Below are 18220 nucleotides of genomic sequence, written 5' to 3'. Positions count from 1 at the left end.
GAATGAAACCTTGCCATTTGCAACATGGATGGATGGATCTAGAGAGTATAATGCTAAACGAAAAAGTCAGAGAAAGACAACATAATTTCACTCACATGTGGAATTTAAGAAACAAAGGACAAAAAAGCAAAAATACCAGACCCTTAACTATAGAGAACAAACTGATGGTTACCAGAGTGGGGGGGTTGGAGGATGGATGAGATAGGGGATGGGGATCAAGAGTGCACTTACCATGATGAGTACATGAATAATGTATAAAATTGATGAATCCCTATATTGTACACCTGAAACTAATATAACACTGTGTTAACTATACTGGAATTAAAATAAAATTATTTAAAAAGTATTTGCCTTCTTAAAAACTTATTGCTCTTTTGCTAAGTTATTATAATAACTTACTGCTTATTGATACTTATCTAACATTGACTTTCAAATTGATTGTCTTTAAATGAAGGCTTTATTGAAAAGGCTTGAAGCTGTGAAACCAACAGTTGGTATGAAACGTTCTGACCAGCTGATGGACTATCATCGCAATATGGGTTATCTCAGCTCATCACCATCCTCAAGACGAGTGAGATCAACTCTTGGCCAGTACAGCCCATTAAGTAAGCATATTCAGAATTATTTTGTTCTTAGATTTGTGTATTTCATCCTTTAAAAATATATAACATATTATGTTATTTATTTTATAACAAAATATATAACATTATGTTATATATAACATATATATAACATACATATATAATATATAGCATATATATAAGCCAACTTCTGGAATGCAGTCTTATTGAAAAATAAGACTGGCATGCCTTGTCTTTTGTTAGTTCACTTAATTTCAGGCTTCACGCACAGCATGTAATGGCAACATAGGAAAGAAACAAGGAGATAAAAATTGAAAATATCAGTATTGTCTTCGATAACAGAGAGAATTTCATTACATTTGTTGAAGAAATGAGTAGATAACACTGTTTAAAAAAGCTGCTGAAACATTCCCCTTAACCAGTTAAGAATTATTGGTAGTAACGTCCAGCCTTTATATATATATTTTGTCTTCAATACTGGATATCTAAAACAGGAATTAGTCTGTAGAGTCATCAGATATAATCCCTCCTGATTATTGATTTGTGATCAGCACACACCCAGCTGGTGGTGGATCCCAGAGAATGTAGCATCCGGTGACCACTTAGCGGTAGGGTGTGTGACATCGCAGTAGGGTGTGTGACATCGCGGAAAGGCTGGACATCCTCACATACAGAAGTCTGTGCTATTACTTCACGTATGCATTCTAAACTATAAAAAAAGACAACACAGTATTAGAAGAAAGTTGGTCTCACAGGGCGGGGGTGGGGGGAAGAGAGGGCAAAATGAAACAAGATGGGACTGGGGAGGGAGACAAGCCATAAGAGATTCTTAGTCTCAGGAAACTGAGGGCTGCTGGGGTCGGGGGTGGGCAGGAGATGGTGGCTGGGTAATGGACATCGGGGAGGGTATGTGCTATGATGAGTGCTAGGCATTGTGTAAGCCTGATGATTCACCAACCTGTACCCCTGAAGCAAATAATACATTGTATGTTAATTTTTTGAAAAGTCCCAACTCCCCAATGCTCATGTGAGTCTTAAACACTCACATGACTAGTAATTCTGTTCATTAATTTCATTCTTCAAGCATCACTTCCTTGGTATAGTTAGTGACTAAGATAGGAGGATCTTGTTCCAGTAATTTATACTTAGCATTTTGCCTTGAATGTGATAAATTGTTGAATAAATTCATAAATAGTTAATACAGTTTTTTTGTTTTTTCACTTGAATCACTTGAGCAGCTTTTTAAAATCTTTATCCCCATCTCAAATCTACTGAATCAGTATCCCCTAGTGTAGAGTCTGGGCACGTTTATTAATATATTTTTAATTTCCACAGGGAATTCTGAAGTACATTCCTGTTTGAGAATTATATTAGACTAATAAAAATGCATGTGAGGGAACAAACATTTATTCTGAACTTTAGGAAAGGAAGTTTTTCAGGTGATGATGTATGTATTTAGTTTAAATAAAATTATTTCTTGTTCTTCATATATTTTCAGGAGGAGCTTCTAGAACATCCAGCGCTACCAGTGGTCTCAGTTGTAAGAGTGAGCGACCAGTTTTTGACACGTCCAGTGGCCTGTTACTAAGACCTAAGCCCCCTAATGTTCGTACGGCTTGGTTATAAAAACTTTTTACTTTAAGCATTGTTCATCCGGTTCTTAATGAAGTGCTCTTGTATATTACTACAGTTCTCTGTGTAAACATCTCTAATTTAAGATATGAACAATGAGTTTTGTAATTGTATTGTAATTCAGTGCAAAATTGTTTTCAAAAAGACAGTGTGAAATCAGTGTTTCCTATGAGGATGTGTTTCTCTGAGATGCAGATGTATTTGATAGAGAAATGGTAGTATGCATGTATATTTTCTTGACATAAAAATTGATTCAGCTCCGATATTGACAAAACAGTTGCAATATCACTGCACATTGAACCCAAGATGTTAACTATATTGTTCTTGTTTTATGTGTTTTTTTTAAAATAAGCTTTGAACTATGAGCATAGCTCCTAAATTTGACTTTTTCTCTTTGCCCCAGAACATAGGTGGTACAGCTCATAATTTGTTTGTAAAACTTGATTGTACACTTTCTTATTATGAAACAGAACTTGAAATTTGTTCTCATTGGTGGGCCTGATTAGATTTGGTGAGCAAATTGAGAGACGCTTGTGCTAGGGCAGTCCTTGTGATTCACCAAAATCATCTACTACCTCTGTATAAGTGTGCTGAGTTAGATCTTAAAAATGTAATCAACCATTCCAGACCATTTTCAAACTGTGAGTATTAGGAAGTTGAACTGGGAAGGCCCTCTTCCTTATTCTTACACATTCAGGTAAAATACCACTGATGATGCTGAGAAATGAGGTAGACTTTAGAGCTACAGTCCACTACATTGTGAATATGTTGTCCAAGGACCAGATGACCATAAGCAAAAGCAAATACTTGTTGAGCAAAATAGCACCACCAGTTTGAAGAGCCAAGAAGCTGATCTTCGGTTGTGTCAGAACAGTGTTTTAGGCTATACTGTTAGGTTGTGTTATATTTAGTGTTTGCTGTATCAAAAGAGAAGGTAAATAAGAAATGCATGGTCTTGAAGCTTTAGAAACTCCAACTACTGTTTTTAAGAATGGAGAAAGAAAACTAAAGTATAAATGGTAAAGGAAAATATCACACATTTGTTGAGGCTACTTTAAATGTCATCTAATTTCTTGTATTATTTGGTTTGGGCTTTTGGACTGAATCCTGAAGTATCATTTTTGCCAGTGCCACTTTTGAAATCCTAGTAATCTTAATGCAATTAGTAATGGCAAATAGGGTGTAATATAGTTGACTTTTGAAATCAGAATATTTTCTGTCAATCTGTGGACTCTTATTTCATACAACAAAGTATATCTCAGATGTGGTTGCTTCTTCTGTCTTAATAATCACTTTTTCATTACTGGCCTTTTCAGTATACCTTTAGAATGTAATGGATTAAATGCTAAATCTTTCTTTTTTTAATACGAATTCTTGATCTGTAGCCGCAATAATATTTGTTTAGTTTTCCAGGTTAGCTCAAGCTTTGTAGTGTTTGCTGAACTTATTTTCTGACCACGTTGGGCATTAAGCCAAACTGCATTTTGCTAAATATCAGTTCAGAATTTCTTGGTCTTAAGTTGTTATTGATGGATTTTTGTCTAGGATAGGATCATAAAATGTGTGAACAGTGATGTTAAAAAATATTCACGGGAACATGACCCGACTGTGAGATTTCTCTGCTGCTTTCTTTGGGCTATAATGTTTGTTCATTGTTTGATGCTCTGTTCTGATGACCAAGTTCGTAGATCATTTAGTGCTCTGCTTTATTTATTAATTTTAGTTACACTAAACCAAGGGTGTTTTACTTTGCTGTGTTTTTAGCTTATTGCACTTTGAATGTTTGTATAACAGCTTATCTTTATGAAGAGATAAGGTAATGCTGAATTTATAACTCAGCATTTGGACACCTGCCTGATATTGTAAGCCAGTTTTTAAAAATTGAGTTTTAAGTTGTTAGGGAAAGTGTATATATATGAAACCTTTAAAACCTTTTCCTTTCATAATGACATTAGTCTCTGAATATATTTTATATGGCCTTTGCTGTCCTATGTCTGGATATAACACATAATTTTATAGGTAAACCTATACTTTGATTTGAGATACTAATTTAATGCCTTTTGTCTTTATTGCTTTGATGGGGAGATTAATCTAAGTATTGCTGACAGTAGGGATTCAACTTGAAGTGAATGTTGGGAAGAACAATATTCATCTTTTCAAAGCAGAATTTGTAATTCTCTTGTCGTTATTTCCATGTGATAAGTAAAAATAGAAGGAGAAGAGTTGAATATGCTGTTCTCTGCTAGAAGTCAAGGTACTTTGAAGTTGTTATGGTTTGAGGGACACTTTCATGAAGGAATCATAAGGATACTATTTTCATTTTCAAGAACTTATAAAAAGGTAAGGGATCTTCTAGCACTACTCTATATTTGGTTCACTTGGACCTAATATTTATACTTTGAAGATTTACATCTGCATCTAGAAGTTATACTAATCCAGGATCTAAACTTACTAGGCAAGATTCTAATTGGGAATTATTTTCATATCTGTCAAATGTTAAACTAATGTTGCCTCCATCTTAATAAGATTTTATGAAAGACTTTTAACTTAAGATTATTTCCTAAGGGATAGCTGTTACTCACAATTTCCTTGCTTTTTTCAATCTCCATTGAAAAGCTGCATTCTTCACTACTACTCCAAATAAAGTTTTTCTGGTTTACTTATAAATGTAGTGTAATGCAGTTGTTTTCAAATCACTGACCCAATGTCCAAAATGGATATCTAGACAACTTTAAAAAGAGGTCATTATGATGCTTGTGTGCTTCTCATCTTCAGATTCAAATACGGAAGTATTTGGGAAGTATTATGACCAATAAAAGTGTGGAGACACAAGTTGAATTTATTATATTTTAATTCATAAAATGTTTACTATCTTAAATGCCAAAATCTTAACCTATACATGATTGTATACCATCCGAAAAATGTTCTTAATGATAATGGCTACTTTATTTCCATGAATAAATTAGTAGTAAACTTAAAAATCAATATCTTTTTTTAATTTCCCAATCTGTTACATGTTTTAAGGCCTGAAGAATTAGCTTGACGTAGTGAAGAGAAAAATGAAAGGATTAAAGATAACTAAGTTTTGATCCTGTACCCATCTCTTAAATGTATTTTCTTTTTTTTCCCATAAATTAAGAAGTGTCAACTGTGTTTTCTTGTTCCCATTTTTAAAAATTAAAATAATAACTTTTAGGTGCTTTACACGCCTAAGAATTAGAATGAAGTTGGAAGGAGGGGGTATTAGCTATTTATATCTTTGAAAGTATTACATTTATGTGGGAAAGAGTTTGCTTATAATTACATCGTTGGCCATCTCTTCAGACCCCACATCATGTAATTTGCTCTGTAACATTGCTATGATGCTGCATTGGACACTCTTAGAGCCTCATGGAATGTTTTTTTTAGTGTCCATATCAACATTTCACTTGCATAATGAGTGATAAGAAATACCCTTTTTAAAACTTGCTGCTAAAACATCAGTTTAGGAACTTTTTTTATGAGGGTTTAATAACAACAAAGCTGTAGGAATAAATCACTGAGCAGATCCTGTGGTAGTACATTCGGGTTCCCAACTGCGGAGTTCAAGGATGCTTAGAGCAAATATTACGTCATAGCAGAAAGTTTTATTTGCTTTTAAGGTTCTGGTGACTGTTTTTTAAGCCACTGAGAGAGATTTCTGGACTCACCATGATACAGTCTTAAGTGTCTATACCTCTTTCAGGGTATACTTTGTAAGTTCAGGTAAGTTGCACTGTTTATTCTAAGATGATGTTTTTAAGGTTTTACTCTTTTACAGAGTAAAACTTAAGAGGTAACGACATTAATTTACTATAGTGTGACATGGGGTTTTTTCCTAGGAACCTAATTTCACATCCACTGTTTCAAGATGGTAAAAAAAAAAAAAATTAGGTAGTCACCAAAAAACTTTTAAAAACTATGGGTCTAAATTTTTACAGGATTTATGTTACAGTGATAGTCTTCACCAACAATCACACATTTATTTCATGTATTTGGAAATTATATAGCTGATCTCCAAGTTTGCAATGTACTTTGTTCTCTTGATTTTACTCTGAGACTGATTTATTTCATGAAGAATATACCTTGTACTAAGTAAATACATCTTCTTTGCATGCAGTTATATATACTAACCAGAAAAACTGAATTCTGCCATTAATTTGAGAAGATTTAATTTGAAATTCTATTTTGGGGAATGTGAAAGGGACATGAGAATGGCACGCCAAAGATTTTGGTGTTTGCAGTTCATGTGAATATTACAGAAATACAGAAAAGGACACAAAACATAAATATAACCTCATCTATTGTTACAAAGCAAACCTGCGTCACCACTACCCAGATCCAGAGTCGGGGTGTTGCCGGGACTCACAAGATCCTGGGTGGCTCCCTACCAGGCATGAAGCTCTTTGCCTGCCAGAAGGTAACTATGTCTAAACTTCTGACACCCTTCCTTGTGTGGTCTTGCCTAGTTTTGATTGCCGTGCGCAAGGAATAAGATGCTCTGGTGTTCGCCTGCGTCTGCAGAGCACGTTTCCGTCGCTGATATCCTTCATGGGGTTGCACGTGGCTGTAATTCTTTTGTTCTCATTTCTGTACGATACTCCAGTGCGTGACCAGCCCAGGATTTATGTGTCCATTCAGTGCCTGATGGACCTCAAGGTGGCTTCCAGGTTTCTGGTTATTACAAATGATGCTGATAGGAAGATTTTCAGTAGATGCGTCTGATTACATGTGCCTGCGTTGGTTGGCATGCACTTAGCGGTGGGGTTGCTGGGTTATAGAGCCCACATAGAGTTTTCCAGCCCGAGTGTCCCAGTTGACTCTCGCAGCACAAGTCTACTAACTGGCTCCTGTTGCTCTGTGTCCTCACCTAACATTCAGTGTCCGTCATTTTCGTCTAACCATTTGAGTGGGTGTGTGGTGTTATGACGTGATTTAGTCACACTGCTCTGACCTATAATGAGCTCAAACGCCTTTTCATGTGTATTGGCCATTAGGATATCTTGTGTGGATGTGCCTGTTTTCCTGTGGGTTGAGTGTCCTTTTCTTGTTGATTTGTAGGAGCAGTTACATGTTCTGGATACAATGCAGTCCCAGTGTGTTAACAGTTCTTTTCTCCCGGTCTGGCTTGTTTTTTTGTTTTTTTTTTTTTTTTTTAAAGATTTATTTATTTATTTATTTGACAGAGAGAAATCACAAGTAGATGGAGAGGCAGGCAGAGAGAGAGAGAGGGGGGGAAGCAGGCTCCCTGCCAAGCAGAGAGCCCGATGCGGGACTCGATCCCAGGACCCTGAGATCATGACCTGAGCCGAAGGCAGTGGCTTAACCCACTGAGCCACCCAGGCGCCCTGGCTTGTTTTTTCACTATAAATGATGTGAACACAATGCTTAATTTTACGTTAGTCCACTTTATCAATCTTTTATAGTTAGTACTTTTTTTAAATGTTGGGTTTTATTAAATTTTCATTTACCCAGATACAAGAGGATACCTGCTATAGTGTTTTCCAGAAGTTTTGACTTTCACGTTTAGTTATACAGTTCACGTGGCATTGTTGTCTCTTTTTCATGAATGAAATGGCTTTCCTTAATGGCTGCCAGTTTTATTCCTTGGCCTTAATTTGCTGTTATTTTTCTAATTCCTTGAAATGGACATGCAGTTAACTGATTTTCAGCTTTTTCTTTTTCTTTTTTTTTTTTTTTTTTTTAAGTAAACTCTGTACCCAATGTGGGGCTCAAACTTACAAGCCCAAGATCAAGAGTTGCATGCTCTCCCGAGTCACCCGGACCCCCAGCCTGTCTCCTTTTCCAGTAGATGCATTGAAGGCTATCCGTTTCTTCTGAGCATAGCATTAGCTGTTTCCCAGTTTTGATAATGTAGTATTTTTCTTTTCACTATGTTCAAAATATCCCGAGTTTCCACTGTGATTTCTACTATTTAACCCATGGGCTCTTTTAGAATATATATAGGTTTATTCTTCTTCTTTTTTTTTTTTTTTTTTTAAGAGTGAGCATGCCTGTGAGCTCAGGAGGGGGAGATGAAGAGGGAGAATCTTAAGGCTCCTCCATGGAGCTCAGCATGGATCCCAATGCGGGGCTCAATCACACGACCCTGAGATCATGACCTGAGCCAAAATCAAAAGTTGGATGCTTAACTGAGCCATCCAGGCACCGCTAGAATATATATTTTAATGGGATGTTTTATTTTTATTTTTATTTTTAAAGACTTTATTCATTTGACAGAGATCACAAGTAGGCAGAGAGAGAGGAAGGGAAGCAGGCTCCCCTTCCTGTTCAATCCCAGGACCTTGAGATCATGACCTGAGCTGAAGGCAGAGGCTTTAACCTACTGAGCCACCTAGGTGCCCTTAATAGGATGTTTTAAAGTTATGATTGTATTTTTGGTTTATATGAAAAATTGTAGAAAAAACTTGAAACTCTAGATCAGGGGTCAGCAACTTTATAACCCATGAGCCAGCAGCCTAGTGTCTGTTTTGTGGCTTTTACCTTTTTAAGTGGTTTTTTAAAACCAGCAGAAATATTTTTGGCATGTGGATATTATATGAAATTCACATTTCAGTATTCGCACACAAGCTTTCTGGAACACAGCCAAGCTGCCTTCATTCTTCTTGTCCAAGGCTGCTTTTGCAGTATGGAAAAGCTGTGTTGTGTCAAAAACCATCTGGCAACAAACCCTAAAATATTTACTGTCTTGTCCTTCGGAGAAAGAGTTTGTTGACCCCTGCTCTGGATGGTGTTTTCTTCCAGACAGGATTTACTTTTGCTTCTGGCAGGCAGCAAGGGTGCTTGAAGTCTCAAATCGTGTTAAAACAGAGATGGAGTGGGCATCAGTGGCCACGGGTTATACTTCCCATACTCTCTTATTGTTACAGGGTCATGCTTTGGGGGTCCTAGACATGGTTCTAAACATGGATGTTTACCAGGGCTCCTCTTCCTTGGAAGGCCCTGAAATCTGGATTTTGTCACTTTTTCTCCAAGAGGTTTTCAACTCTGTTTCTAGTTCCTCATCCCTGTGGCTGTTTTCCACATATTGAAGATACTCCCTGGGGAATAGTGACCCTCAAATACTAAGCTCTTTTCTCAGGGCTGTCTTCCTCAAAATCGTGGCCTTGGCCCTATAATTTCACATGCCTTATTAGCTCCCCAGTGCCTTCAAGCAGATTTTTAAATACTTTGAACCCTTTTGTTTTCAGAGGGAGCATTGGTTTGTATTACCTAGTCTGCCAATATGGAAATGCTTTATAAACCACAAATATACTTGTTTTTTTAAGATAATTCTTGGATCTTTTTTTTAAAAATCAGTATATATTTTTTTAGGATTTTATTTATTTACTCGACAGAGACACAGTGAACAGAGGGAACACAAGCAGGGGGAGTGGGAGAGGGAGAAGCAGGCTTCCCGCTGAGCAGGGAGCCTGATGCGGGACTCGACCCCAGGACCCCTGGGATCATGCTTGAGCTGAAGGCAGCCGCTTAACGACTGAGCCACCCTGGCACATCAAGATAATTATTAGATCTTACAGTGAAATTGCCAAGTGAGTTGTGCTCATCTTGAGCCTAAAGGAGTTTGGGCAGCTGTCAAATGCAGCAGCCCAGTGTTCTCTTCCCCAGTGTGTCCTGGTTGGGGGATGCTGACGAACGTGATCCTTCATCCTTTTGTCTTTTCATACCAGTGACAAGCCTGAGGGTAAGCCTGGTCTCCTCCCCCTTTGAACCCCACTCCAAGTCCCTAGTCCTCAAGTGGTCCTGCTGCTACTGCTCTGTTTCCACTGCTATCTCCTTGCCCGCATCCGTTCTCCACACTGAAGCCAAAGTGCTAAAATGGAATTTTGAAGTCAGTTCCCTGCTTAAAAGTCCGGCGGCTCATTTTTTTTAAAGTAGGCTTTACGCCCAACATAGGGGCTGAACTCATGACCCTGGGATTGAGTCACATGCTCTACCCACGAGCCACCCAAGTGCCCCCCTTCAGCAGCACTTGATAGGTTGTGGTATACATCTCATGCTTGAAGGAAGCTTGTGACCCACATTTTCTCCACAAGGAACATCACTGCCTTCTTGCCCTTTGGAACCCTGCACATCACTTCAGCACTATGCTGGGGGGCCGTTTTAAACCATGAAATCACCAACAAAACACGAAAATGTGAAGACCCTTTTTTAGAGTGTGACAGCTGAAACAAGAGGGCAGAGCCTGCCTGGCCTTGTTTGACCTCAGCTGTGTATCAGGCAGTACCCACGAATGAACATAAAAGGGTTAGAAATAAAATCTTAAAGCGGAGGCCAGTTTGCAAATACGCAATCTGCCAGTAAGGGTCAATTTTATCACAGATGGATGAAAAGGCTGATATTCAAGAGAAGCAGAAAACTAAAAGGAATTCATAGCATGGTAGACTTTGTAAAATGGTCCTTTTAAAGACTTGAAATTCGAATGTAAAGCAGCCAGAAATTTTTATCAGTTACATTATATGCCCCCACTTGTCCACTCGACACCCTTTGCATGTTCAAGATTCCACCAAACTGGAGGACCCGCCTTCCCCTAAATCTGTTTCTCTCACTCTGGATTGTAGGTGCCTGATTTCTTCATTTGTTCTTGAATTTAACAAACACTACACATGGCCTGTGTCCCAGGCACTGTTCTGGGCTCCAGTGAAATCAGTAAGAACCACTGCCCTTGCAGAGAGAACTTCCATTCCCTCACAGCCTGGCACGTTGTAGGTATTTGTCAATTTTGTCTCAGCACGAGCTGTGCTATTTATGTATTTTACATAAGGTAAAACAGAAAGGAAATGGTTTAAGATTTAAACACAGTCGAGGCAAGCTGTAAATGCATAAAAAATGGAAAGAACTTTTGAAGGGGGTGTGGTAAGAGGAGGGCTGCATTTAGGGAGAGAGCTTTGCAGAAAGCAAAGTGAGGAATTCCTGAGGGCAGGGCGCTCGGTTCTGAGTTGTTAGCTTAATGTAAACCCTTTCCATCTTCCCAGAGCTTCAGGTGTGACAGCTTTGACAGTGACGGTACAGTGAGGGGATTTGTAAAGCTATGACGTCCCCGGCCAGAAGATGACAGCATCGTGACAGAGGCTTGGTTCTAGGAGTCACCAGTGAATGCGATACTATAGCAAGGAACTGACTCGGGGGCCCTTTGGGCAAATCTACACTTCCTAAGTGCCATCGAGGTAACCCTAGCAGAACGGGGAGGCTGACATCTGGGTCACTCGCACGTGGCAGATAATGTGTGTTTAATAAACTCCCATTTCCTGTAAAGACTCAAGAACAATTTTGGTTCTTGGTTGGCCTGGGACCACCCACTATTCATCCATTGCTTTCAGGTCTCAGCTGCTCTTCATGGCTCCTCCCTCACCTAACTCTTAAGGTTTCAAATACTGAAAAGGCTGCTGGCCTTACTCTGAGCTATGCTCCACTGAAGTTCCTGCCCTACTAGCCTGCCCTGCTTTCCTCTCCTCTCCATCAGCAACAGAACTGGGACCATTCACACCATTCACTGGATGAAAAGCAGCATGAGGGTAATGTATCCAGAAGGCCCCTAACACTACATGTTTGTGACCTGGCCTTGAGATGGGACTGAGTGAGAAGCTTGCTTTTTGCATGCCTTAGCCTGTCCCATCAGCACAGACAGGCACTACAGTAGGGCAGATGGAACCTTGTTTGTTGTGGTAAAACAAAAGCAGCTGATTTTTTACTGGGGAGGTAGGAGTGAGTAGGTGGGAGAGCTTGGGAAGGAGGGTGAAGAACGGGAGGAACGGAGACACCACACCCCTCAAACCACCCGCCAGGGAACCCATAAAACACATGGGCCTGCCTTTCAAGCTTTGCCTAGGGTATAGGGACTGGTTTCCAGCATTGTTGCTAACAGGCTCGTGCTCTATGAGCTGGACCAGAAGTAATTTCCAACTAGAAATTGTAATTATTCTCTTGGTCATTAGTTTATGAGAGTCATATCCAAAACTGACTTTGTCTCTAGTCTTGATAAACTGTTACTGCAAAGAAGTGCTGGCAGATACCTTCTTTTTTTTTTTTTTTTTTTTAAGATTTTATTTATTCATTTGACAGATCACAAGTAGGCAGAGAGGCAGGCAGAGAGAGAGGAGGAAGCAGGCTCCCTGCTGAGCAGAGAGCCCGATGCGGGGCTCTCCTGGGATCATGACCTGAGCCAAAACCAGAGGCTTAACCCACTGAGCCACCCAGGCACCCCTGGCAGATACCTTCTATACCTGTTATCTAACTCCGCTATTTTCTTTCAGGCCTGCCTCCTACCACTCCCCACATTTCATGTCCCTTTCTAGTCCTACCCAACCAAGATTATATTAAGTATTACATTAGATAATAACAGCCATTTCATTCCTCTCTCCTAACCCCATGGAAGTTTCTTTCAGAATTGGTTTCTGTCTTTTTGTATCTTCCACAGAGCCTAACAGGTACTAAATACTAGCTTGCTAGCTGATTGTCAATGAATACTGCCCACTGTCATAAAATTCTCAGTAGCACACTTCTCTAAAGGCCCTACGGCAGAACATTTCCTCACCTCACAAAACTCCCAACACTGTTCAGTGTAATCTCAGAGTTCCTGAGGGTTGCATGAAAGCGCATAAAATCAGGTAGGACTATGCAAGTCAGGATCCATGCCATCGCCTTGGAGCCCCCAGCACCACGGCCTGAGGTAAGATAAAAAGAAAGCAGGTAAAAGCCGCCAAAGTTTGAAAACCACCCATTTTAAGCATTGTAGGTACTCCTGTGACACACAGTAGAACATCTGACATTCAGAAGCTGGGCCACCGAGTTATGTAAGTCATGCTAGAAAATGTGCATTGGTGGTCTTACGTTTAAATCCACACAGCAATGAATAAGAACTCAAAAAAACATGGTGCATTAAGTGGTCTTTATTGAGATTTCACATTCGGTTATCTTCATTATCAGTTCTTCAGTTAATTATACAAGTATGATAAGTTATTTTATATCTGACGTGGGAATTTAAATGTAAAATAAATACAAAATACATTTGTGGTTTAATGAACACTCAGTGAAGCTTTTTTTTTTTTTTCCTCTGAGGTATTCCTTTCAGTCTGGTTTTATCCCAGATCTTTCTTTTTACTTCCCATAGGAAAAGTCTATTAAACCACACAATGGATCTGGAACCAATGACCTTGCGTTTTAACTACATTAGACGTATTTTTTGATCTCATCATACAACACCAATACGAAAGCTCCGCCCATGCCTCTCAACACATTGGACCAGGCACCTTTGAAGAAAGCCTTGGCTCCTTCATCTTTCGCAATCTTCCTCCAGCAGTCCACCGTCCCAGTGTACATAATATCCGCTGCGGAAACAAATGCTGGTAAGGGCTCTAATTCTGGAGGAAAGAGGCTCTTCCTCGGCAAGACGCATACACACAGTGTTAGGAAGGTCAGTCACTTGAGCGCTAAGCGCCAGCTTCGTGTGGTGTCCAGCTGGGCACCCTCTTCCTTGCAGAACTGTCAGTGTCTCTGGTCAGTCCTGCTCCTTCCACCCAAAACCAGGTAAAGAACCGGGGCAACGAACCAGCTAACTCACACGTGGCCAGACCATAGAGTGGGAGGGATGGGGTGGTGTGGAAGTACTAAGCTGGTGGTCCCCCTTTTTATGGATGAGAACGGAAAATCTTATGGGCAGAGTCTCAGATTATATTGCCCGACACAGTTAAAAGAGAGAAAACTATTAGGCTGAAGCAAATAGAACTGATATTTGACTTTTTGATGCTAAAAATGGCAATTTCATGTTTCAACCTATGGAAGCCGAAATGGCTTCAGGCCATGTCACCCAACAAAAGCACCGTCTCCCCAAAGCAGTATTTTTAAATAAACCAGCTAATTAATTAGTTTCCTGTATTTCTGTACTCGGGCTCTAAGGGAAAAGGGCTACGGCCTCTATAATATTAGATACTTAGTAAAGTTCACCTCGAAATATCTCATTTTTTGATGTTCTTATCTCTGATAGAAACACACTCTTTTCTCTAAAGGAACAGTGGACAGTTATTTTCCTGTCCACTGTTATTTATTATATAACAGGTATATATATTTATTATATAACAGTTATTTCCTGTCCACTGTTTATTTCAGTGTTAAGGGGACTGACTATAAAGCTTCTTTCCTAAGTTCTTTTTTTTTTTTTTTTTTAAATATTTTATTTATTTATTTGACAGAGAGATCACAAGGAGGCAGAGAGGCAGGCAGAGAGAGAAAGAGGAGGAAGCAGGCTCCTGGCTGAGCAGAGAGCCCGATGTGGGGCTCGATCCCAGGACCCTGAGACCATGACCTGAGCTGAAGGCAGAGGCTTTAACCCACTGAGCCACCCAGGTGCCCCTCTTTCCTAAGTTCTTAACACGTAATTTTAACCAGAACAGTTTAGACTGGGAAGAGCATTGCAGTGTTTCTCTTGGGCAGAGAAATGCGTGTTAGACCAGTAGGTGTCAGGCTTACCCCCTTTCCGGCCAGACTGCATCATCATCCTACGGCGGACTGTGTCAAAGGGGTAGGACACCAGCCCTGCCACCGCTGTCACGCTCTGGGCAATCATCCAGCTCACAATAATGTGCACATTCTTGGGATCAGGCAACATCCCTGTAGGCAGAGGCAAGAAGCCAAATGGCTGTGACGTGATTTCTCTCAGCAGCTCAGCCAAAAGCAAGCAGAGATGGAGAAGAGGCTACTGTACCTCCAACTCCATGCCCTACCCTTCTGGAAGAACCTGCCCCTGGGGGTGCCTCACAGCCAGGCAGTCAGCCAAAGCTGGGGACTGCCCTGTGGGTCCAGGGAAGCCAGAGTTGTGCCCAGGGTGCAGGGCATGTTGAAGGGGCTCCAAGTTCAACTAGGTCACTGACAGAGCTGTGGCAAGGGGGGGACAGGCACCCCTTCTTCCTCTCTGAATAACTCAAGGCCAGAGTTTATTTCAGTAGAGGACAAGGAGACTCCTTTAGCTATTTATCCACACTATACCACCCCTTCAGAAGCATCCGTTTAGCTCGGGGACTAGGAACAAAACCAAGATTATTAATAAATATCCGGTCCTTCGTGAGTTACAGACCCCTGGGGACCTTCTTCCTCCCACTCCACACCCCCTGAGGCCCCTCTCTCACCCTTGGCAGTATCATAGACTCCAAAGTAGGCCGCTCTGTAGATAATGATGCCCTGGACAGAGACGCTGAAACCCTGGTAGAGACCCTTCAGGCCGTCAGACTTGAAGATCTTGGTGAGACAGTCACCCAGACCACTGAACTCGCGCTGGGAGGCACCCTTGCCCACATCGGCAGCCAACCTGGTCCTGGCAAAGTCCAGCGGGTAGACAAAGCAGAGGGAGGTGGCCCCAGCTGCCCCACCGGAAGCCAGGTTACCAGCAAAGTAGCGCCAGAATTGCTTATGCCGGTCCACGCCCCCCAGGAAGATCTGCTTGTACTTGTCCTTGAAGGCGAAGTTGAGGGCTTGGGTGGGGAAGTAACGGATCACGTTGGCCAGGTTACCCCTCCAGAAGGAGAGAAAGCCCTGCTCCTTGGGGATTCTCACCACACAATCAATGATCCCTTTGTACTGCTTCTCGGCACTGATCTGTTTGCTGGCATGCTGGACCTGCGGGGGGGAGGGGGGTCATGGAGGGAGGGGAGGATGGGGTGAGGATGGCCAGAGCAGAGGGAGAAGGAAAGAGGACAGGAGCAAATGAACGTTTACAACTCTTTGAATTTCTTTCTTTAAAAAATCTATGGGGAAATCAAGCAGATATTAACTAAAGAAGTACATCGGCTACTGGGATAATAAGCCAAAAAAATCTGCTTTTGCCTCAATTATCAGGGCACTTGAGAGAAAAGGTTCTTCCCCCCAAATAAACTGAAAAGACTCCACTGTAAAGAGTCATTTATGCATTGCCTTTTTCCTAGGTATGAGAACTATGCTAGGGGCTTATCGGGAGATAGAAATGATTAAAGATTCCTGCCCTCCAGGGCACCTGCTCTGATATAACACACACACAATGGACAGGCAGGAGATAATGATGCCTCAGTCTCACTGGGTCTCCCTGGAGACCAGGATCTCGGAGGAGTAGATGCTCTCACAGAAGTAGAATAAATCCACTGGGTATTAGAGCCTGAAAATTTTCTAGCAGATTACGCAAGTAATTAATTATTGAGCGGTTTGTCGCTGTGAGTGAGCAACTGGGGTTTTTCTTCATGATAATTTTGACTCCCAAATCGAGGAGGCGGAGTTTCTCATTGAGGGGCCCTTGCCTTTTGGGCAAGAAGAGAGACACGATAGACAGGATGAGAAGGAGGAAGAGAAGCCATAGACCAGACGGCAGACGAAAAGATTTGGGGACGAGGTGAGACAACATGAGTCTATTCTGAAAACTGTTCATCTCTCAAAACCTATTTCCTCAGCTGTAAAATAGTGGGAATAATACCTAACAGCTTACAGAAAGATAAATGAAATAAATGTCAGCCTACAGCACGGTGCATGGGACACACTATGCGAGGTTCGGGGCAATAATTATTCCGAGGTTTGTGCTGTAGAAGGTGGTTGCAGGACAAAAGGTGCAAGGGACCTGAAAATGGAAAGGTGAGGTCGACCTCGGAGACCTAAGTGGAGGGTCAGTGCCGTCCCAGGAGCAGGCTCTGGCTGGCTGTAACCTACCCGGGGTGGGTTTCCATATATAGACACCCGAACGCTGGGCGCCACCCGACACCAGGAATCTGCCAGGGATGCCGGACCTGCCTCCACGCAGAGGGCACCTTCCCCTTCGCCGTAGGCCGGGGCCCGTGGCCTAGCCCAGATTCGCCGCGGCCGGCCCGCCCCGCTCCGCGCCCCCTCGCCGCCGCAGCTCGCCCGCGTCCCGCGCGCCCTGCCCCGCGCCCTGCCGCCCCCGGCTCGCTGCGCCCGCGCCCCCGCCCCCGCCCCCGCCGTGCCTACCTGCAGCAGCAGTTTGACCCTCTCGATGGGGGCGACCGCGGTCTTGGACACGGCAGCGGCGATGCCGCCGGCCAGGAAATCCTTCAGGAAGCTCAACGCCTGATCGCTCATGGTGACAGCCGGGCGCACACAGCCTCCGGCAGCCCCGCGCTCGCTCTCGCCTCCGCCCGGCCAGGCACGGCCACCCGCTCTCCGTCCCCGCGCGACGCGAAGGGGCCGCTCGCCTCGCCCCGCAGCCCTCCTTATATGCCCCGCGCGGCGTCTCGCGAGAGGAGGAGGGACCCCGGGGCCCGGCGCGCACCGCGCATTGGCTGGGCAGGTGCCTGGACACCCCCTCGCCGTCCCCCTCCTCGGCAGAGGGCAACCGGGGCGAAGGCGCTTCCGGGAGGCAGGGGTGGGCCGGGGGCTGTGCCTTGAGCTTGGGACGTTTAAAGGGCAAATTCATGTTATCTGTCCCGGCGAGCCGAGGGAACACCGTGTCTCTGCTGCGTGTGGGCCGCTGTATTTATAGCACCAGAAGGCTTAGGCTGGGGCCGACCTGGGGACAGACAGGGGACCGATGCCTCAAGCGCGGCTTGCTTTAACCTCGGGCCTGCACGGGACCCGCTCCTGGCCAAGGGATTTCGGGCTGTTTTCTTCTTCCTCGCAGCCCTGTCCGGCCCTCACCACGCTCCCTGCTCGGATGTGGGCCTCTTCCGAGTTGTGTGCGCTCGCAAATTAAGATCCTCCAAAATAAATGCTAACGTCACTTGATGCTGTGATTAGCTCATAATCTGGCAACCTGCCCCGAATCCCCTCTTCCCTTCATTCAGTCCCTCAACCATTCATTCTACCACGAAATACTTCACGGCCCTGGCCTCCAGCGCCACCGGGAGAGGGGAAAGCCCGAGTGCGAGTGCAGGGGCACAACCGGGGCCTTACAGCGGGCCTTACAGGACGCTTCTTTTGTAAATCCCGTAAGGGCTCAATGTGCTGCTCCGCTGTCAGCAGAATCTGGGGACATAATCTGGGCAGAATGCTCTCCGGGCGGG

General features: G+C 42.8%; 2 protein-coding genes and 1 long non-coding RNA gene across 5 annotated transcripts in view; 2 read left to right on the top strand and 1 right to left on the bottom strand.

Annotated features, from left to right (window-relative positions):
- CFAP97 (cilia and flagella associated protein 97) overlaps positions 1 to 4880 on the top strand; it is a 38210-nt gene extending 33330 nt beyond the window's left edge. For all 3 annotated transcript variants that reach the window (XM_004757735.3, XM_004757738.3, XM_004757737.3), the window contains exons 4-5: positions 455 to 605; positions 2080 to 4880. In XM_004757735.3, the coding sequence (XP_004757792.1) occupies positions 455 to 605; positions 2080 to 2207 (279 nt within the window). In that variant the 3' untranslated portion in view covers positions 2208 to 4880. The remainder of the gene's footprint in view (positions 1 to 454; positions 606 to 2079) is intronic.
- A 4795-nt stretch (positions 4881 to 9675) lies between these two features.
- Positions 9676 to 11509, top strand: LOC123388979. The gene is made up of 2 exons (XR_006603499.1): positions 9676 to 10961; positions 11228 to 11509. It is a non-coding gene; the product is annotated as an uncharacterized LOC123388979 (long non-coding RNA).
- Positions 11510 to 13126: 1617 nt separating this feature from the next.
- Positions 13127 to 17420, bottom strand: SLC25A4 (solute carrier family 25 member 4). The gene is made up of 4 exons (XM_004757734.3): positions 17190 to 17420; positions 15374 to 15860; positions 14718 to 14858; positions 13127 to 13579 (listed from the first exon to the last, which is right to left on the bottom strand). The coding sequence occupies exons 1-4, from the start codon at positions 17298 to 17300 to the stop codon at positions 13422 to 13424; spliced, it is 897 nt and encodes a 298-aa protein (XP_004757791.1). The 5' UTR covers positions 17301 to 17420; the 3' UTR covers positions 13127 to 13421.
- Between the last annotated feature and the right edge of the window lie 800 nt (positions 17421 to 18220).

This window comes from Mustela putorius, unplaced genomic scaffold (assembly GCF_011764305.1).
Source record: "Mustela putorius furo isolate JIRA1106 unplaced genomic scaffold, ASM1176430v1.1 tig00003932_pilon_pilon_pilon:0A:0A, whole genome shotgun sequence".
Classification (NCBI taxonomy): domain Eukaryota; kingdom Metazoa; phylum Chordata; class Mammalia; order Carnivora; family Mustelidae; genus Mustela; species Mustela putorius.
This window is presented reverse-complemented; position numbering and strand designations above follow the sequence as displayed.

Bases quoted from the DNA above. Each gene is read 5' to 3' on its own strand.
- SLC25A4 (XM_004757734.3), bottom strand. From the start codon at position 17,300: ATGAGCGATCAGGCGTTGAGCTTCCTGAAGGATTTCCTGGCCGGCGGC. The intron at 14,859-15,373 runs GTGAGAGAGGGG...CTCTGCCTACAG, and splicing joins AGTCTATGATACTGCCAAGG to GGATGTTGCCTGATCCCAAG. The intron at 13,580-14,717 runs GTAAGCCTGACA...TTGTTTCCGCAG, and splicing joins GCAGTCTGGCCGGAAAGGGG to CGGATATTATGTACACTGGG.